Consider the following 22,325-nt stretch of genomic DNA (forward strand, 5'->3'; position numbering starts at 1 on the left):
AGGACACACGCCAGACATTGCGGAGCCAACCTTTCATATAATGTGTACAGAATGTGTACCTGGCTCGGAGGAGGCAGATAGACGTTAACAATGACATACTTCTTATTATAGATGCTCAACACCACCATAGCAAATTTCCCCTGGGGATCTAGATGAACCTCATGAATCACACATGGCACTCATTTACTGATCAGTACTGATACCCCTCGAGAGTACGAGGAGTAGGTTGCATGCAGCGCCCTTTGCACCCAGGGTTTTTTCAGAGCTAGAACCTTACTACCAGTTAAAGCGGTTCTTCACCCTAAAGGGGAAGTTCCGCTAGTATTATCCCTCCCCCCCTCCGGTGCCACAATCGGCACCTTTCGGGGGGGAGGGGGGTGCAGTTACCTGGATAATCCAGCTAACTGCACCCACTTCCGGCCAGACCGCCGCATGGCTCCGCCCATCGCCGCATGGCTCCGCCCCCCCCCCCCCCCCCGTTGTGTTCTGGGAAACACAGTTCCCAGAGACACAGCGGGGAACCAGCGCAGCGCGACTCGCGCATGCGCAGTAGGGAACCGGGCAGTGAAGCCCTCTTGCTTCACTTCCCGATTCCCTGACAGAGGATGGCGGCGGTGGCTGCAGCGAGACGAGCGATCGCTCGTCATCTGCCGCCGACATCGCTGGACCCTGGGACAGGTAAGTGTGATATTATTAAAAGTCAGCAGCTGCAATATTAGTAGCTGCTGGCTTTTAATATATTTTTTTTTTGTGCAGCTCCTCTTTAAGTGTGTTTCCTGCAGCAGGACTATATGAGGGTTATGCAGTTTTAAATATTGGAATAACAGCGAACGCTTGTATTTGGAGTTGAGTCCCCTGACGTTCCACGAGATAATAGTCAGCGACTCAGCATCTGAGGGTGCCATCATGGAACACCAGGGGGGAACAGAAGCAGGATGATCCAAGACAACCAGTAGATGTAGATAAACCCAAATTCGGTACACATACTCATCAGCATTCGAGCAGCACAGTACTTAAACATAGCTTGAAGGCAAGAAAAAACCTCCCACCAGAACAAGTAAAACCCTACCCAAACATCATGAGAACCGAGGTCAATGACCAAAACTTTAGGCCATAGAGCCATACAAACCGATGCAGGGTTTCTTCCCATAACTAGAGAAAAAAAAATAGAATCTTTAGGTCACTGGGACCCCTGGATGATGGGCCACAGGTGGATGCAGTCCTTCCCAATAGAGTCCGTCTCGGTTTCGGGAGGGGGAATCCAATCGTGGAGGGGGGAACAGGGGGCGCTTCTGAACAAAAGTGGGGTAATTCAGTGGCATTCAGTGGAGCTCCTTAGGCAGGAGTAAACTGCAGTCTATCCAGCAACGTAAGACAAAAACAATCAGTAAGGGCAAAGTAGGATATAATGGGGAGAAAAGGGCTGGGGACAGAGAGCAAATGATGCCAGGAGTCTGCTCGAGTCAATTCTTTTGAAGAAGAAGAGGAATACTTGGCTACTTCCTGCCGGCCACGACCGGCCATTACTCCTCCTTGGCTGCTCATGGTTAGCGGGTATCCAGCCACGCTGCCGCAGCCTCTGGAGTGTCTAAAAATCGGGTGTTATAACCATCAGTAATTCGTAGCCTGCTGGGATACAGAAGGCCAAAACGAATTCCTCTTTCTCTGAGCTGGCGTCTAACATCGGTAAAGGATTTGCGTCTTTGCTGTACTTCCTGAGAGAAGTCCAGAAAAAAAAAGAAGTCTGATTTCTCATACTTGATTTCAGGCATGGTACGAGCCGCCGCAAGGATGCGGTCCTGGTCGCGGTAATTTAACAGCAGTAGCAGGAAGGGGCGCAGAGGTGCCCCAGGCCTTGGAAGGAGTGGTGGGACCCTGTGGCGGCATCTCCCCCAGGTTGAACAGGGTAGACAAGAGCCTCTCAGTAAACTCAGTGGGTCTAGGGCCCTCAGCCCTTTCGGGGAGTCAAAGTATACGGATATTGTTTCGCCAGAGGCGATTTTTAGTATCTATTGCACGTTCCTGGAGCGCTTTCACCCTGGATCTGCAAGGCCTTCACCTCCCTGGAATCTGATCGGACAGTGTCCTCCACCGCGGAGAGCCTATCCTCCACTTTGGCGACACGCGAGCAGAACTTATCCATATCCTGGCGGATGAGACCAACATCTACACACAAGAACTTTACTGTCAGGGTTTCTTTACAGGATGTTATGGCTGCTAGGATCTCTGCTCCTGTGGGAGCCCCCATCTCCCCCGAATCCGCGGCCTCCCGCGTACCGGATGCCATTGTAGCCGTGGACCGCCTTGGCAGCAGCCAGTGGGGGGGTGTCACCAGGAGTCTTTTGAGCCGGATTTGGAGCAGCGGGTGTTAGGGTAGCCCATCCAAGGTTCACCCTGTAATGGAGGATCTTGGAGGATTCTGTGGGCCTGCGTCTTGACAACAGCAAAAGCTGTGTCAGTGTTGGTGCCCTGGGACAGGGCTAAGTTCCTTTACTGGTGGGGCAGCAGGCAGGCGCCTGGGTTCTCTTTGCAGGATAGAGGGTTTAAGGGTGATGAGCTTCCTGCACAGGGTCAGGGCCTCCAGTAAAGCACAGCCTCTATAGGGGGGAGACACAAAGAGGGCAAAGCAGTACGTTTGGGGTACGGATGGCCACACGGGGGGGGGGGTGTTTTTACCTCTGGCACACAGTAACAGGCACTGGGAGGGCAACACAGCAATGCTGCAGCACTGCACCTGAGGGTGGAGGATGAGCCCGTCAGAGTAGGCCGCAAGATGGCGCCTGTAGTGGATCTCTCTCTCTCTTTCTCCAGACCCCCCCTCAGACCAACCTTCCTCCAGGGACTGCCGGCAGATGTGCAGGGATCTGATGTCTCACCACCTGCGGACAGCGGAGCCTGAGTCCGAGGATGATGGAGGCAAGGTAGGTCTCAAGATGGCGGTAGGCCTCCGAGGTGTGGAGCGGCCCCGTGGAGATTGATCGGCCGGCCAAGCTCCACAAATTTCTGCTGGGGCGGGTGCTGCTGATGTCCGATGGCCTCTAGGGATACTCAGGAGTCCCCCCCAGGTGTAGGAAACAGAAGGATGGCGTCGGATTATCAGGCCGCAAGATGGCGGTGGGCCGCGAGCTCCTGGGAACAGCTTTGTGGCACTCCCTTACTCCATCATGCCTCCTCACCGTCCTGCACTCTCCCAGGGGCGGCCGATGCGGATGTGCCGCGGTGTGCTGCCTCTCCTCCCGCAGAGCGCGACACCGGAGTCCAAGGATGTCGGAGGCGAAGTAGGCCTCAAGATGGCGGCGGATCCACGAAGTATGAGGCCGATCGCGGCCCTGTAAATCTTTGATCAGCCAGCCAAGCTCCACAATACCCGCCGGGGCCGATGCAGGTAATGGCTGGCGTCAGGTAGGGAGAGTATGGAGACTCTCCCGTCACTTTAAGCCTCAGGATGGTTGCGGATTCTATCAGGATCTGTGGAGCTCCACTGGAACACGTCTTGTTCCTGCTACATCCAGACACACCCCCTGCAGCACCCCCATTGATGGCGGCGTAACCCGTCCCCCCAACCCTCCCGGCGTGAGCAGTGTGCACTATCTTTCCCATCCAACCCCCACCCCTTCCTTTCCAACCCTGCGCAATTGGGCCTCCCCTAGGGGTCCCTGCTGTGGCCCTCTCATTCTCTACCCTCCCTAATTCCAAGGCACCATCCCGTCCCCCCGCCATCCCCCCCCCCCGCCATACGCCCCACCTTCCTGGTATCAGAAAATCTATTAAGCATCGGGTTTCCTTATCCTGCCACGTTTGGAATTGAACCCTCCCCCCCCCCAAAAAAAAAAAGGGAAAGGAAAGGGGAACAAACCTCGCCCCCACCCAATAAACATATATGTTAATATAGCGTACTTTGTTTTATATATAAAATTCCTCCTATTTGAAACCCCCCCCACCCACCACCCCTCCCCCCTTCGTGATATATTTCCAATTAATAACATAACATAACACCCCTCACCCCATCAATTTCAGTTCAATTAATATAACCAATATTATTAATTAACAAATTAACAAATTCTTCTAAGTACCACATTCCTTCATATCACGTGGAAAAAAATATTTCTTACCCCGTGTCAATACCAAATAAGAAGATAATCAATTCATAACATTTTTAAATAAGCAAATGTGATAAACATTATTTCCCTGTAAAATTCCTCATATGTGTCCCCCACCCCCCTCATAATCACTATCTAACGACTAAGCACCCCTCGCTTGATATTTTCACATCTACTAGTGAATCCAACTACATTAGAGACAACTCTCATCTATTATTCACTATGGTTAAATCAAAAAAAAAAAGGGGGAGGAAAAAGATTTTAATTTCCAAAGCATAATAATCTTAAAAGTCCCCTTTATGTTCTTCCAACCATCTTTCAACCTCGATCGGGGTATTGAAAAGTAAGGTTGAACCCAGAGCGGTCAACCGCAGTCGGGGGCGGGTACAGCAAAGCATAAGTTATCTTATGTTTCTGAAGAATACGCTTGACAGGGATAAACTCTGCCCGCTTCTTCTGGAAGTCCGATGAAAAATCCGGGTAGAACGACACTCTAGTCCCCTTTATAGAAGATATCCCTCATGTCTCTAATCTTTTGCAACAGAATCATCCGGTCATTGTAGTTCACCAGTTTAAATAGCAATGGTCTGGTGCGTTCATCTGGCTGCTGAGACCTAGCAGGGACTCTATGTGCCCTTTCTATAGCAAAAAGGGGAGAGAAAGGGGTATCTGCGATTCTTAATAGACTACTACACTAAGGCCATTCTCTGCTCCATTGGTGAGTTTTATCATCACAGCCCACATATTCTATTCTGTGGAGAGGTAAGGACAGAGGCAGGGCATCCGTTAGTAAGCCAGAGCTATGCAGAGTGAGCATCTGTGCCTTTGTTGAATTAGGCTGTGTTTGCTGTACCCGTTGTAGCATATATTTTTGGTGAGTGTGCAATTTACTTACACACTAGCAGATTTGATGCAGATTGGATTGAGGCAGACTCTTCACATTTCTCTATTCCTAACACTTTGGGGTTAATTTACTGAAAGTGGAGATTGCAAGATCTTGGGCAGCTCTGCATGGTAACCAAGCAGCCTTCAGCTTGTTTCTGTTAAACTTTGACAAAGAAACCTGGAAGCTGATTGGTTTCTATGCAGAGCTGCACCAGATTTTGCACTCAGTTTTAGTAAATCAACCCTTTTTTTTTTTTTTTCCCCATCAGCTTGCTTTATATATGTGTTTTGTGAAACTATTGGTTATAGTGTAGCTGCACTCACATTGCAAGTCCCTCCCTTTTATGTTTTTTATATTTGAATTCATTTATTCACACATTTGTTTTGGTGGTGCTGTAATTTTTTATTCATGCAAAAAGTGACAGGCAGCCAAACAGCAGCTCTGCCATAACATTGGTTTTAGTTCTGTTAATTTCCTCTTTTTGCAAGCCATTGTTATTCCAACATTCTATCTATATAGCTAGTACATGGATTTCCATGAATTGCCAGAATTTTTTTTTCTTTTCTCTTTAACATAAAGTTGTTGTTTTCAATGCCACGATTGGTTTTCTTTGTCTATTTTGGAATATGTGCATTTTTTTGCTTGCTCTTTTGTACCGTATTAAAATTAAATTGTTTTTTCTTTTTCAGCCTGCTCCAAATCAAGTTACTTTTCATTTGCCTCTACATCGATACTATGCCATGTTTCTGAGCAAGGTGAAAATGCGTTTTCATTTCCTGAACCTAGTAGTAATGCATACAGTTCAATACATTCTGCTAGTGATATTTCCTTGTAAAATGATGAGACTTTAGCGGTGGTTGCTTCTATGCACACTTCTGACAGCATATTTGTTTAATGTGTAGTTTTGAAGGCTTTCAGTAGCAATTTTCAACAGGGTAGCTTTTATAATTGGATGCTGTGAATCAGGGGTAGTTATGGATGCTATGATAAGCTTTTTTTAAAGTGTATCTTTAGGGGGGAAAAAAATGATAAACAAGCTGGCTTTTTCATGCTGAAGAGACCTAATATGTCTCTTCTGTATTTAAAGTTCCATACCTGCCTGTTCATCCTATACACTGAGCTGCTTAGTGTAAAATTTTGGCAATGCCGAGATTAATGAAGTCTCATGCTTGGGTAGGGGTTTCATGTCATTTCAACCAAGCCTATGAAAATGGCCAAAGAGCTGTCCTCAGAAGCAGGAAAATGTCAGCAGCTGGCAGGGAGCTCCAGGAAATCGCAGAGCTGGACAAATGGTAAGTATATTTCCACTTTAAGAACCTTTTAGAGCACTTTTTACACTATACTAATTTACATCATTTATATCCAGCCAATGAGATATTTATTCTCACTTCTGTCTCTTTGACAACATTAGCACTCGTTGAGAAGAAACACGGACACAGCAGTCTGCGAGGGGTTTTAGCCTTCACTATCCTAATACATAATAATAATTGTTGCTTAAAAGAGCATTAACTTTGATGCTCATAGAACGTTGTGAGTACCTGTCTATAGTTGATGAGCATGGTCCATGCCTCACACAGACAGGGCTTGTGTTAATAGACCATATGTTATATGTAACCACTTTCAGATGACAATACACTGGCAAACAAACATGTTAGGGTCACCCACAGATGATATAACTCCGTATGCATATAACTCCTGCCCATTTTTTGAGACTCCAGTTTTTGCTAGTGTCCTTATGTGATAGATCTGTTCTCCTTTTTGGAGAATTTTTTTTCCACTTCAAACCACTCTGTGGCTTCTCTAACACGATCTTACTGCACTGGGCTATTCAGCATCTTCCGTATCAGTTACTCTTAATGTTTACCGTGGGGATTGTACCCGGAGCCCGCTGTGTGGAGAGAGCCTATTGTGTTTGCTTCAGGCACTGGGTCCAACGCTCTCATCTTGGCACACTTTAACATAGCCTAAGCCATAGCCTAAGCCAGGATTTCCCCTCCCCAAAAAACGTTGCTTGCATAAGGACCAACACAAAGAACCTCCTGTCAAAACACCCCGCAGTTTGCTTCTGCATGAGGGTTATGAGCTTGAGGATAGCCTTGTTTTGAGGCCATTTTCTATGCCCAGTTTTACTCCAGACTTCTTCAATCCAACACCCTCACAACTTGGAACAGAGAAATCATATCCTTGGGATTGCCCAGTGCTTCTGTCCAGCCAGACAAAGCTCTCTCCCTCTATTTACAATGCTCTGATTGTCTAAGGCTCCCTATTCCATTCTGATTGCCAGTCGCTGGCTTAACGGCATTGCTGATAAAACCCAAGTTCTAAAGCATAGCAGTATTTCTGACTTGGGTATTCACACCTTACCCAGAGGAAGAAAAACTCCCCAAAATCTGCCATTAAACAAGGAAAGCTTACTTTGCCTGGTGTGAGGATAGGAAGCTCACTCCCAGGAAATACTTTTCCAGAAACCCATTGCCCTGCAATCCCTTTATTAAAATTTTTTTTTTCATGGAGTTGCTCATAAAAATCCCCCAATACAACCTGTTTCACCTTGGGATATCAAGCTGATGACATCTGTTCTTCAGAGACCTCCCTTTGAACCAATTTTAAATATTGAATTGGAAGCCCTCACTTGTAAGGTTGTCTTTATAGTAGCCATTACATCTGTTAGGCATTTTTTTTAAATGGCATCTCTTTCCTGTAAAACCCCCCCCCCCCCAAAAAAACGTTCTTCTTTTGCACAATAAGGCAGTTTTGAGACCAAAACCTTCCCTCCTACCCAATGTGATCTCTTCTTTCCGCTGCAATGAGGACATTGTCCTTCTCTCTGTCCTGCCCCGAAACAAGACCCACTTCAGTTCTGGCTGTGGCCTAGGTGGCTCAGGCAACTAATTTCCCAGGCATAAGCCCTAATGGAAAGTGTTCATCTTTTCTCTGTCAGAGCCCCTTCTATCGGCTGTTGGGGTCTCTGGTGCTTTCCAGGATCAAGCATCTGCTTTGCAGGTATGCATGGCTGAAACCTGGTCCTCTGTACACGTTATACATATTTTGCCAGGTGAATGTTCTGTTGTTATTTGAGTTTTTTTGTTCAGCTTTCTTTAATCTTTTTTTCTTATGGGCCTGTTGGCAGTTCATTATGCTATTTTGTTGCCCACCCCTCAGTTTATTGCTTAGGTACATCCCATGGTCTATAAACACAAGTTCTGTACTGTATAACTATGATTTAAAGCGGATGTTCACGCAGGATAAAAAAAAAAAAGTTGGCAACTACAAATCCTGTAGCTGCTAACTTTTAATTAAAAGGGCACTTACCTGTCCCCTGGTTCCAGCACCGTCCTCAATTAGGGCTAGTTCTTCACTAGCCTTAGTGTTCCCCGTGCCAGCATCCTAACTGTGAGCAGCCATCTATGCTGCCTTCAGCTTCATAGCCAGAGTAGGGCTGGAGAAGACTTTCACTTAAGGATTATAGCTTTTTATTGTATAAAATTAAAGGAAGTCCAAAGCACCCTTGTACAGGCCAGAGTTAACTGATCCCAAAATACAAATATCTACTGTTAATGGTACCAGGACAGTCGTTCGAGTGAAAATAAAACATGCCAGGTCACTCCAGTATGCCTGAATCAGTGCTACTCCTTTCTTGTCAATTCAGCAGGTTGGGGCTGTGAGGTGGAACTGGTGTGTTCCTTTAACTGTGATACTGAAAACACTACCACCTTCCTGCCTATGGAATGTGTTTTTTGGGGGGGGGGGGGAGCCACAAATGTGGCTCATTTTGTATCTGTGTGTATTTCCCTGTTAAAGTGGTTCTAAAGCTACAACATTTTTTTTACCTCTGTATTAAGGTAAAAATGTCCCAGTAGCAGTATCGCCTCCCTCACCCCACTAATTACTTGATCTAGTGCTGTGTTCATTCATAGTAACCCTCTCCTCCCTGCCTTCACTGGACAAAGGCAGCAGTGGAAGCCATTGGCTTCTGCTGCTGTCAATCAAATCTTGTGAGCAGGGGGCAGAGCTGCACTGTCTTTCTGTGGACACACATAGCCTGTCGCTGGAGCAAGCACGCTTGTCTGCCCCCAAAGTAAGCAGCTTCCTATTGGGGGAGACACTGAAGAGGAGGAGCTGAGAGCCCCAGTAGGGTACCCGAGAAGAGGGGATTTGGGGCCACTCTGTGCAGTTCCATTGCACAGAGCAGGTAAGTATACGATGTTTCTTAATTTAAGAGGAAAAAAGCCCTTTTCTCTTATATTCACCGACTGACACAGCTTCTCTCTTTAGACCATTGGGTTGTTATGCCACTTCAGGAGAAGACTAGGCATTACATGTTAACATGTGATAATAAAACTAGAACTTTCTAGTTCCGCCCAAGGGGTGGCCCCTTAGGTAACAACCCCTCAGCATGCTACTGCAGCCTCAGTTTTATTTTGCCTAGTGAAGGAGAAGGACCTAGGAACCCTGACGGGCCCATCGGCCCGTCTTTTTTTTTTTTTCTGCAGAAGCTTGGCTTTTTGCGCAAGATGATAGATCCTGTGATCTGCTATCAACAGCCAGCTGGGTGAAAGGCTGGATACCCTTATCCTTGTAGTCTCCCCAGTCCAGGCCATCGAGCGTGTGCAGACCGGAGCTCTGCGCTGGGTCGGCCACAATAAAACCTCAGCTCCAGGGGTGGTCGATGAGCTTTTATGCTCCAGGGCGCACATATGACCGTGTTACTGATGTCTGCGTCAGTGTGCCGAGGCCAGCATCCACCTTATACTGATCAGAGAGTGGGTCTGTAATGGAATGTCTCCCAGCTCTTCAGGACTGGTAAGTACAGCTCTCCCTGCCTCTGTGGGGCTGAGCAGCTGGGCATTCCCTGGGAGGTCTTCCCTATCTCCCCCCTCCCCCCGTGGGGGATGCTGCAGAGTGGTGTGTCTGTGCAGGGGCTCTACGGGGTTGCTGCGCTGAGTGGCTGTGTCCCGAGTCCTGTTTTCATGTCTCTGGAAGGTGCCTGTGAGGCTGTACCTGTGTCTTGTGCAACGCTGTTTCACTGCCATTGTTTCTCTCTGTCCCTCATGGTTTTTGCATTAGCGGCCATCTTGGGTGTGGGCAAGGGAAAGCATGCTCTCCTGGGCTTCGGCACCCATTTTCCCTGTGATTTGTCCTTATACTGGATGCTGGTGGCCATTTTCTGGAAGCCTAAACACTTTTTTTCAGTGTTCTCTAGCGGCAGCATGTGCCCCTGTGCTCTAGCGGCCATTTTCCCTGTGTTTGTTTTATGTCCTTATACTGGACGCTGGGAGGCCATTTTCTTTGAGCCTGAGCACATTGCAGAGCGGTTTCAGCGCCATTAGCAGCAGCTTCCACCGACAGAGCTGATTCCTCTGCACCTGGGAGCCAACAGAGACTACAGGCACTACCTGCTGGATAGCGCAGAACCTTTCAGGGTGGTGAGTCCTGCAGGAAAGAGCCCCTCAGCCAGCAGCAGTAAGGAGGGTGGGACTGGCACTGTCCTAAGTACCCTTCGGGTGGCAGACAGAGTAGGGTCAGCATGGCTTTAGAAACTGGTGTTTCTTCCCCCGAAGTCCAGGCAATTGCAACAGGTTCGCCTGCGGAATGCGCGCAGTGCCCTTTGACGCCATGTCGGCGGTCCTCAATTCATTTGTTGCCAAGATGGAGGCGGTGTGTGAGCGCAAGGTGCTAAAAACCGGCCCCTGCCCCCCGTCCTCTGGGGAGAGCTCTGACGCAGACTCGGACCCTGCTGAGGCTGGTGACCCCTGCTCTGTCCTTTCAGATGACACTGACCAGGACCGTTCGGACAGTGAGGATGAGTCCCCGTCCGGGTCCGTGCACGACAAAGAGCTTGTTGGAGCACTTATCACAGCTATGTTTGATATCCTGAAGATTCAGGAGCCAGCAAATCCCTCTGCTGATGTAGCGGTCCCTTTTGGGTCCCGTAAGCCAGCCATTCACCTGAGGTGTTCCCGTATCTGACTTATTTTGACAAGTTCATTTACAAGGAATGGGGTCGACCGCAACGGACCTTTCGGTCCCCAAATACATGGCGGTGCGTTGCCACTTTGAGGAGAGCCTTCTCAAAAAGTGGTCGGCTCCTCCGGTCATGGCTCCCCCAGTATCCAGGTTAAACAAAGTAACCACGATCCCGGTAGAGGGGACTCCTGCATTTAAGGATCCCACAGACAGGAAGGCTGAGGCAGTGGCTCGTTCCTTGTTTACAATTGTGGGGCCAACCATGCGACCAGTACTGGCATCTGCACTTGTGTCGCAGACACTGAGTGGGCAAAACTGTTGCACTGCAAATTAGGAGAACAGCAGGCTTCTCCTGTCTGCGTGGAACTAGCAGACCAACTAGTGCAAGGCCTTAAGTAAGTTTGTGACGTGGCCCTGGATACCCTCCCCCCTTTATCCAGGGCTTCAGTGTCAGCAGTGGTGCTGAGGTGCCTGATTTGGTTGAAATGCTGGTCTGCTGATCAGGCATCCAAAAAAGCCCTGACGGATCTTCCCTTCCTTGGCAACCAGCTCTTTGGATGACATTATTAAGAAGGCCACAGGTGGTAAGAGTACACTACTCCCACAGGCCAGGAAGGCTAAGGATCCACGCTGTAGGCAAGGGCCCTCTCTTTCCGCTCACAAACTGCTTTTTGTCCGCCTGGAGCTTCGGCTAAATGTCCCCAGCCCGACAGGACGACCACGGAAGGGCAGAAACGTCCCTGGAACTGCAAGCCTAACAAGCCTGAGCACAAAAGTGCATGAAGGTTTGCCCCCACCCATGATTCGGGTGGGGGGTCGCTTTCGGGAGTTTGCAGCCCGGTGGTCCTCTCCACTGTCCAACCAATGGGTCTGCGATCTAGTTTCCTACGGCTACAAGATAGATTTCCTCTCTTGGCCGCAAAACAGATTCTTCGCCATTTACATCCCGGGTGTGGAGAACTGGCAGGCGGATTATCTAGGTCGTCGGATGCTGGACCCAGGAGAATGGGCGTTGCATCTGGAGGTGTTCAGGCTACTGTGCCTGTGGTGGGGCACACCAGACGTGGATCTTCTGGCCTCCCGTCTCAATCGGAAGGTACTGAGATTCGTGCCCAGGACAAGAGATCCATGGGCAGACGCGTCAGACGCGCTGGTGGCTCAGTGGGATCAGTACCAGCTGATCTACGCCTTTCCTTCACTGAAACTGTTACCACATCTGCTTCATAAAGTGGAAGCCGAGGGGATCCCAGTAATACTGGTTGCCCCAGATTGGCTTCAGCATCCTTGGTACGCAGACCTAGTGCGCCTGGTTGCAGATGCTCCCTGGCGACTGCCGTTGCGAGAGGACCTTCTGTCTCAAGGACAAATAACAGCTTTGGCTGTCCTTTTTCAGCGACCCCTGGCGTCTCACTCTAGAGTGGGTACTTTTTGCTCAAGGGGTGCGACATGTAGTCCTTCCGGTTCGTCCACTGTTTCCCCCGTGGGATCTGAACTTGGTATTATCTTCCCTTCAGAAACCGCCATTTCAAAATATCAGATTGTTTCCCATGTTGACTCTTTCCCAGAAAGGGGTCTTTCTAGCGGCCATCACATCGGCCAGGAGGGTTTTGGAACTGGTGGCCTTGTCCTGCAAGTCGCAATATCTGGTTATCCACAAGGATAAGGTGGTGTTGCGTCTGCAACCGCCTTTTCTGCCGAAGGTAGTCTCTGCGTTTCACATCAATAGGGACATTGTGTTACCATCTGTGTGTCCTAAGCCGACGCATCCTAAGGAGGTGGTCCTTCATGCTCTGGACGTGGTTCGGGCTCTGAAGGTGTATTTGTCTGCCACGGTTCCCTTCCAGAAGTTAGACTCACTGTTTCGGTGGCTGGTCCAAAGAAAGGCATGTCAGTCTCGTTGGCCACCATTTCCAGGTGGATCAGACAGATTGTAGTACAGACCTACGCCTTGAAGGGGCAGGTGCCCCCTTTCTAGTCAGGGCCCACTCCACGAGGGCAATCGGAACGTCTTGGGCCTTTCCGACATCAAACGGCTCTCTCTCAAGTGTGTAAGCGGCGACCTGGTTGTCTGTCCACGTGTTTACATAGTTCTACAAAGTAGATCAGTGTATCGGGTTATGCCTGTTTACAGCCGCCTGCAAAACTCTGCGGCCAATAGTTGCAATTTTTTCCTGTTTTTTTTTTTTTTTTTTTTTGGGGTAAAAATGCAGTACCTTTTAAGTTAATGCACCGATGCAGGTTGTCGTTACCGCAGTTTTTGGTGTGGTTTGAGGGTAGTGCTTCTCCGTTGAGGAGCACCCTATTTTTTTGTGGTGGTTTTTCCACACACTGTAGTTTTTTTGTGGGTAAAGTTTGTACTAGCTCCCACATGCCATGGTGGATGAAGTTTTATGCTGTTTTCCCACCCCTCGTTTTGGCACTGCTTGGGGACGTCCCAATGGTCTAAAGAGATAAGCTTTGTCAGTCTGTGAATATAAGAGAAAATAGTATTTTTTATACTCGCTGTAAAATCCTTTTCTCTGTAATTCACTGACTGACACAGCACCCGCCCCTCATATTTTTCTTTACCTTATACTGCTTATTAACGTACTGAGGCTGCAGTAGCATGCTGAGGGTTTGTTAATTAAGGGACCGCCCCTTGGATGGAACTAGAAAGTTCTAGTTTTATCACATGTTAACATTTAATGCCTAGTCTTCTCCTGAAGGTGGCATAACAACCCAATGGTCTGAAGCGAAAAGCTCTGTCAGTCGATGAATTACAGAGAAAAGTATTTTATGGTGAGTACAACAATCCTATTTTTCCATGGAAAATTAGCTTTAGTCGCAAAGAGTGTGCTGCAAAGTGCAGACCCGAAAAACAAGACAAGGAGACTACCCTTTTATTTGGGGTATAGTAAGGGCTAGTTATTTTTTGATATTTTGGCAGAATCGCAACATTAGTTTTGACATTTTCCATGTTGCCCCAAGGTGGGACTGGAAGGAGTGTTTAAAGGAGGTCAAGGCACATGGCTGCTTTGTGGCTTACATTACGAGTGAGGGACATCCAAATAAATTAAACTGTCTCCATATGTTTAAGCGCAAATAGAAAAACTCAGGCTGCAAAATAATTTTGCTGGTTAAATAGATGTGGGGAGAAAATGAGCCATGACCCTCACTAAGTAGAAATAATGATCTTGTTAATTGTAATGTACTTGCAGTCCTCTATTAACACCTCTTTAGTAAAATGAAGATGAAGAGCCTTTGCTTTGTCCCATTTCTCCCACAGGCTGTGAAATGTCAAGAGATAGATCTAGATTCAATTCTACCTGACCAGGAAATGCTGATGAAGCTGATGGTTCACCCACTTCTCATTCAGGTAGTATGACATCATTGTGTGGCATTTTTGTTTGTACTCTGAACATAAGGTGAGGTGTTGTGGCAAAGCATGCTTTACAAGCCACAAGAACATGTAAGTGTGAATAGGGGTTGTACGTATAAAATAATTTTCCAATACAGGACACAGGAGTTGAGTCTTGGACCATGGGTTATATCCCGTTGCCGTCTGATGATTGCACACTGGTTAAAGCTTTGCTGGAAAACCACCCCCAGTTTACCCATATAACCCTGCCCGCTCCCTGAGAAAAAAATATTGACTTTATTGAATGTACTACTTCTCAAAAAAATACCAGGAAATGTAGAAGTACTGTTACAAATATGTATTAACATAACCAAAAGGTTTTCAGAATTAAAATACCGAAAAGCTATTGTTGCTTGTTCATGGAAATATCAGAAATGGAACTTGTGATACACCTCCTAATGACCAGCACACAACTGCTGCATACCATATAGTATGTCTAAATCTATGATTAGATCATAAAAAATGACATTAACAGCTGATTGACAGGTATTAGATTGAAGCATTGATTGTGGATGTGGTCATAACTCTTTGCGCTGCGCTTCATCGGTTGATTTGAGGTAATAGTTTAAATGCAACAAACGGAATATGATTTGCCAATGGGCAGGGATTACTAGCTCCACGCAAAAGGGAGAACAGCCAGCGGAGCCAGAGCCCAGACATGCTCACACCAGGCAATTGTGAATGTTGAAACTAGTTCATCAGTTATTTGAACACCACGGATCCTCAAATATGATATCAAGAAAATATCCAAAATCAAATGTCTTCATCCATGTTGCACCATACAGGGCCCGTCAGACGATACTTGGAGATATAAAACACTATTTTTTTTTTTATTTTTTTTTAAACAACTGGTGAACTAGTTTCAACACATGATTACCTGGTGTGCTCATGCCTGAGCATCTGGCTCCTTTGGCTCGCCTCCTCTTTGCGTGGGGGTATCTCCCCATTGGTAGACATAAACTTTCAAAGGCCTGTTGTTTGGAAGTTTTTTGGAAGTTTTCTAGAAGAATAAATTTTGGTGGCTATAGAGGCAAGGAGATTCACCCCTCCCTACTGTGTGAATACGATATTCCCTCAGGGAATAATCATTTACTGCAGGTCCTTCACCTTGTGGCAGGCCCACTGGACCTGTTTAAAAAACGTATTTGCAATAAACTTTGCCCCCATCCCTTGTCAAAAAAGGGAAGGTGAGGGATGTTTTAATATTTTCATCACATTAGGCAAAGATGCCTCGTCCTTTTAATCCACTCTGTCCTTCAGAGAGGTACACAAAGACATCTTATTGCTGTTCTCTCTCTGCTGTTTTTTTCTGTGCTACATGTTCTTTTTGCTGCACATCAGACTGTTTGGCTTTTCTTACATCTCCCTGCAACTTACTATGAAAAAGAGATAGTCGAGGGGATTTTCCATTCTCTCCTCTGGTTTCAGCCAGGGACAAGCTGGTCCAATACAAAATTGTACACAGAGCTCACTACACACCCCATAGGCTGCACCTGATGTCGTCGACACATTCCCCGGCGTGCTGGCGCTGCTCTCACCAGCCAGGGGACTTCTTTCACATTTTTTGTGCTTACTCAGCAATTGTACTTTATTGGAAGGAAGTTCTCCACGTTATAGCTAGGACCTCTGGGACTAGTGTCCCCTACGACCCTAAATATTGTCTGCTGGGGCTTGTGGAACAAATGACAATCCTTAGAGCTAGGAAAATACTCATATCCCTATTGCTGTATTATGCACGCAAGGCCATCACAATGAACTGGAAACGATCATCTCCCCCCTCTGTCAGTGTCTGGAAAAACCTGGTGAATGCCAGTTTGCCTCTTTATAGAGCCAACTACTTGGGCAGGGGATGGTCAAGAAAGTTTGAGAAGGTGTGGTCATGTTGGTTGGAAGATAATACTACAGCAGCTGATGTGATCAACCCTTAGATTAACACTATGGTTTTAGAATGATGGTATGATGACCCAAGTATTCTCGTGTCAGCCTCATAATATCCTGCCAACACAATATTGAGCACAGTTTCTCCTAAACTAAACCTCTCCCCTCATTGGAGTATAGATAAGTAAGGTTGTGTTAGTTGTTGATCTGCCCTGTTGCAGTTGGTTGCGGCTTCAGAGGCAGTATGTCTTAGCTATATGATGTGCCTGGCTGTGTTATGCGGCCGCATCACAAGTTCTGCCCCTGCGTGGGTAATGTTTGGCCCCTGTGCGGGTAAGTTTTGTATGTTAATCAAAAACTCAATAAAAAAAAAGATAAAAAAAAAAAAAGGGATAGTCAAGAAATTTCAAAGTCCTGCATAAGGCTCCTAAAACATCTGTTTACTGCTGTAACCTGTCTCCTTTTTTGTTAAAAATTACTTGGAACCCTCAAACATTATTTATTTTCTAAAAGCAGATGCCCTGGAGACTCAGATGGTGGTTGTTTTTCTGCCTAGCAGTTTATAAAACATGGATTTTCAGGAAAAAATACACCTTAGTGAATTTTAAGGTGCCCAATTTAAAACCCAATTTTTTGTAAAATATTAAATGTTATTGTGCAGAGTAAATAGATACCCAATATACCATGCTTTAAAATTGCATACACCTGTGGAATAGTGACGAACTATATTACGCTACGTTAAATTATACATAAGCTCTCTTTTTTAAAAGCCTTTACAGTTTACCAGTTAAACAAGTTAAACAAGAGGTCTGGCACTAGATGTATTGCACTCACGCTAACTTTCCCCTTCAGCAGAACACTCTATTACTAAAACCATATTCATGAACAATTGGCACCTTAGGTTGCATTTCAATGAGCATTTCTCTCGTTTCTGTTGGTGGAACTCTTGGGGAAAGCCAGTGCTTGGCTTTTTTTTCCACCTTTCAGGTAATTGGCATCATACTCCCTTTTTATACACAGACCGCTCTGACTCTGCCCTGAGTCTTGATATGTCCCTCCTCTCCGTACCAAAGTCAAGTTTTTTTTCGGTTGCCTGTTTTACGAGCTGATCAATATTTCTGCCCTTGCTTCCTAAAAGAATTAGTCCTGACACTGGTTGACTTTTATGCTGACCTAGTACAGGAAAAGGTCACACTGTCCTTGTCTTCAATACCCCCTTTATGTGCTTGTCTCATTTGCATTTCTGTAGCTATGTTGGCATTTGTCTGCCCATCTCGCCAAACATTAGATTATGTGACTGCTCTACATACTCTCACCTAGAGATCTTCCAGCATCTTTGTCAGACAACCTTTAAATTAGGTGTCCTTTCTTTGCAGGGTCATGCAGATTTCTCCTTCCCCATACTCAGTAACCTTACATATGAGGTAGTTCTCACCTAGTGTGTTGAAGGGGAACTCTGTCTTGGAAACTGTTCCCATTCCTCTTCCTGCAACTTTTTTTGTTGGACTCGCAAGCCACTTAGCACATGGTGCCTGGTAGGTCTTATTTTTCGACCCTGAATAACCTCCACATAAGTTTGACTTCATGTGCTCCCTTTGCAAGAAGTTGCTCTTCTTCCAATGCCATTGCGACTTTCTGTACACTTCTGGTGCTCTTGTCCATGCAGAGCCATTATCTTCTACTAAAAAGGGTTACTTGCTTATAAAAGGGCCTCTGAAAAAAGAGAACCACTTGCTCTGTATTACCCCTAACAGCAGTAGTTTAGCTTTGGCTACTCCTGTGTTCCACCTAACTAGCCCCCTCATTTTTCTTATGCTACATAGGAATTCAGTTTCCTGGAAGCCAGTCCCTCTTGCTACCCTGGGGCTCTTTTATCGCCTTCTGTGGGAATGTCTTTCTCCTTCCCTCTGTCCTTCCTTGAGGACATGTCAGACACATAACGTACATCTTATGGATGGGGTCAGGACTGTAATTTCTTGCTTCTTGCCATATATTGTCTTGCCAACTGACCCCTCTTCGGTTTGTTTAAAAGCCGTTCCTCTATGGGATTTTTTCTTCTTCCGCCCAAAGAGATAGTTATTTAGAAAGGAGGAGAGTGGCTTTACATCCACTTTAAGATGACTGCCATAGTGGTTATCTATAAGGATATACATGCCTCCTGCATTTTTCCTTAGCTGTCAAATGTCTCCCCTCTCCCCTGTTATGAGACCCGAAAAACTGCAGATTCTGTGGGTGGGTCTGTTGTCCGGAGATTGGTGGGTGTAGTCGTGATGTCAGTAGACTCCTCAACCACCTCTACACTCCCCTTATCAATATGCATTTTTTCTCCTGTGTACTCCTTACACTGAACTTCTGCTATGATCACTAACATCCAGTCAAAACCCAATAAAGTCACTACATGACTTCAGCATGCCCAATCATGCTGAAGTGTAGAGCAGAAAGGAGGAGGGGATCTGAAGTACGCAGAATGTCTTTCAGGCTCCTGCATGAGATATGTAAATCGCCTGTCGCTCACAGCAAGGGGGAAGAACTGACTCCATTTCTCTGTGTCAATTTTTATCTCCCTGAAAAAAGGTAAGAGGATTGCTCAGAGCTGGATTAACTTTGTGGCAAGACTGGGCACAGATGACATGAAATCCCTTACTGTTCAAGGTGCATGTCTTAATTTAAAAATAAAATAAAATTTGGGTTTACATCCACTTTAATTTTGTTTGGGGTTTCTGCCCTCAATGAATGAGCCCTTTTTCCTGTATCTGTACCCATTCACCTTAGAAGGGTGGGGTTCTTTACAGGATCTTGCATCGGTCATTTTCAAGGGTTGCTGGATCACTGCTGTTCTGTACACATTTTTAAAACCATTTATTGACTGTTTAAGCCTCTGCTGATCCCTGCTGTTACAAGGTGCTTCTGCTGTCACCTGTTTGGGTCCATTGACCCTTGTTGTTTTTCCTGTGGGCCTGTTGCTGCATTTTTTGTTGTCTGTTTTGTTGCCCATCCCTCGATTTATTGTTTGAGGACTTGGTCTATGAATCAACTCCTGTTTCCTGTAATGTACGATTAAGATAGGATAATAGGATCTTTGACATGCCCGTGAAATCAATATCTTGGAGTACAGTACAGGAAAAACTGAAGTCTCTCGGATTTGGCTGGTCTATAAGGATACACTGGGTGGCAGTACCCAGCTTTTGGCAGAGTCCAGTCACCCGAAGGTGGCAGCAAATAACCCATGCTGTAATTTATGCTTATGTCATGTACTGTACTCCAGGATATGCCAACCAACTTATATTTTTAATTGGCGAATGAGTTGCTTATTCTCAGTCATGTGTTAGGGTGGGGTAGTAGTAAATACTTCTAACAAGTTTTTATCTCCTTTGACCCCATTTGCAGATATTTTACTGTACGTCTTGTCCCTGTCATAGCAGCACAAGAATACAGGGGAAATTGCCACCAGGTCAGGAAGAAACGGACAGTAACAAAAATCAATCTGGCAGAGTGTATAACTCTTTACTGAGTGTTTTGTTGCAGTCTGTGTTTGCACTAGAGAGAAATCTAAACATTTCCTGTCCTTTTAGACAGCGAGGTGTTTCTTTCAAATGGCAATACAGACTGTAAAAAAAATAAATAATTGACTTCAGTTCTGCCCTTTCCCCAATCTGGGAAAAAACTAGCTGTAGTTAAACATTAAGGCTGGGTTCCCACCGGAGCGATGCGGGAACGCCGCGAATCCGCGGCGGTTTCCCGCATCGCATGCCTCCCGCCGACAGTTCACACTGCCCTATGCGGACTGCTGGGAGTGTCAGTGAAATGTTAATGACACCCCCAGATTAGTTCGCATATCACAGTGCGATCTGCAAACTCAGACAGGAATCGGATCGCATGGTGTGAACACCCATGCGATCCGATTCTGTTGCGGACCAAAAAAAGGGTCCTGTACGAGTTTGGGGTGGGTGCGATGCGAATTCAGCCATACTATTTGTATGGCTGAACTCGCATCGCACAGAGATTGGATGTGATTTGCACTGCAGTGCGGTGCGAATCACATCCAGGTCTCCCAGCCGCAGCAGTGTGAACCCAGCCTAAGCCCTGATCATACCTAAGCGTTTTGTAGCTTGATGCTCAAAAGTTCCAAAATGCACAACAACCACAATCCCCCCCCCCTTTTTTTTACAACAGATGTAATGCTTTTTTTTTTTTTTTTTTTTAAGTTATGTCTATTCACATGCTTGTTGCCTGAAACCAGAAAAAGTACATGACCTACTTTTTAAAGAAGAATGGGGCATTATGGCCTAATAGACTTCATTGGCATTTTCTAGCTAAAACTCTCAACCTAGCAACTAGCTTTTCATTGGCTAAAACAAAGCTCAAGCTTGAAAATACAAAAAATGAATTGAAGAGTGCACCAAAATTGCCTGCTAATGCTGCCTACTTTGTGAGCTTCTGGTATTAATTGTTTTGTGTTATGTTGGTTCTATAAATATGAAAGAGTTTTCATTATTTGTTTGTATTTCAAGCTGACAGGCCTTCTCCTTTTTACAACAGGCAAGTTTGTCTGAGATTCATAGCAACATGTGGGTACGAAATGGCTTGCAGATTAAAGGACAAGCTATGACTTATGTGCAGTCGCATTTCTGTAATTCTATGATCGATCCCGACATCTATTTATTACAGGTAAGACTTGTGACAAGAGTGAACAGAACCTTCTCCGGGAGATGTTGAGTATTTGTCTTAATCATATCTTCTGCTTGACTGTTTGTAGGTCTGTGCATCCAGACTGGACCCAGACTACTTTATTTCATCTGTTTTTGAAAGGTAAGATGGTAGCATGTAATGCACTTCTGGAGTTCAAATGTAAATTATTTTAGAATACATTCATGCATTCAAATAGATTCAAAGTAAAAGAGCTGCATGATGAGCATGTAGTGAAATCGGCTCCCAGTCTTTAGGGCTCACATACAGTACTTGTTCTATAGTGGGTCTACAGTAGGTTATCCGTCAGTTGACCTTTTAGCTGCTTATCTGCTATATCAAAAAGGCAGTGTAACAGTCTAAAGTTGCTCACACAAGGGGCAGAAAGTTTTGAGGCAGTTGCTTAGCATGTTCAACCTGCAACAGGAAGTGTTCTAACAGGCAGATCTGCAGGTAAGAAACTTTAAGAAACTATCCCTGACATTTGTTTGCTTAAAAACATTGTATACAGTGAGACGTGATGCCCAACATTGAAAAATAGCTTTAGAGGTTAAATATACCTTAAACCTAGTCCTTGTAGTCTTCATTGAGTGCTGCTGAGCCCTATTCCAAATATCTGCTTTTACTACTGTTCTGCAAAATGTACTGTTATATTTAAATGTAATGTGGGGTAGCTTATTAAATGCTTACACCCATGTCCTTATGCTAATATGTTTATTTAGTTTAATTCTAAACGGGCCACCCAAAATGCATTGGTCTATTTTGAATGGGATTGAGTACAGTTTGACACACGCCATCATACACTTTGGAACATGCTGAGGCTCATCAGCTGATTTACTGCTGACATGAGGTTAAGGTCTTTTTAGTCCCATAGAGTGTCTTCTAAAAAGAGAAATTCTTCATCGTACTTCATTTTCTGGCTTATGTGTATACAGAGTGCTCTCAGGCTGAAAATTTGAGCTCATTCTGCTCAATCCACATCAGGCATCAGGGGAGATCCCCCTGCTGGAGACCCCATAGAGGACTTGTAGACCTTGCTGGTTTTCTGCATTTCATCCAAAACAGAAATCCGCTTTTAGTGTCTTTAACATGTCACAAATGGGCTTGTAATTTTCATCTACCTAACAATATATTTTAATTTCTTCTTCCACTTTATAGGTTTAAGGTTGTGGATCTTTTGACAATGGCTTCTCAGCACCAGAACACTGTCCTTGATGCTGATCATGAAAGATCGATGCTTGAAGGGGCACTCACTTTTTTAGTTATTCTATTAAGTCTTCGTTTACATTTAGGTATGTTTTTATTGCTGTTAGACTATAATTTTTATGTCTCTTTAAAAGAAATTTAAAAGGACCCAATGTGTAGATATTGAAAATAGTTCAGTCAAGACTGGTTGAAATTTTTGTAAAAC

General features: G+C 45.6%; 1 protein-coding gene across 4 annotated transcripts in view; it reads left to right on the forward strand.

The window, feature by feature from the left end:
• UBR3 (ubiquitin protein ligase E3 component n-recognin 3) overlaps window positions 1–22,325 on the forward strand; it is a 301,116-nt gene that overhangs the window by 97,123 nt on the left and 181,668 nt on the right. For all 4 annotated transcript variants that reach the window (XM_077447962.1, XM_077447963.1, XM_077447964.1 and 1 more), the window contains exons 12-16: window positions 5,676–5,741; window positions 14,219–14,308; window positions 20,768–20,896; window positions 20,985–21,037; window positions 22,073–22,206. In XM_077447962.1, the coding sequence (XP_077304088.1) occupies window positions 5,676–5,741; window positions 14,219–14,308; window positions 20,768–20,896; window positions 20,985–21,037; window positions 22,073–22,206 (472 nt within the window). The remainder of the gene's footprint in view (window positions 1–5,675; window positions 5,742–14,218; window positions 14,309–20,767; window positions 20,897–20,984; window positions 21,038–22,072; window positions 22,207–22,325) is intronic.

This window comes from Lithobates pipiens, unplaced genomic scaffold (assembly GCF_037356315.1).
Source record: "Lithobates pipiens isolate NorthernLeopardFrog02 unplaced genomic scaffold, aLitPip1_a1.2 Scaffold_22, whole genome shotgun sequence".
NCBI classification, from domain to species: Eukaryota; Metazoa; Chordata; class Amphibia; order Anura; family Ranidae; genus Lithobates; species Lithobates pipiens.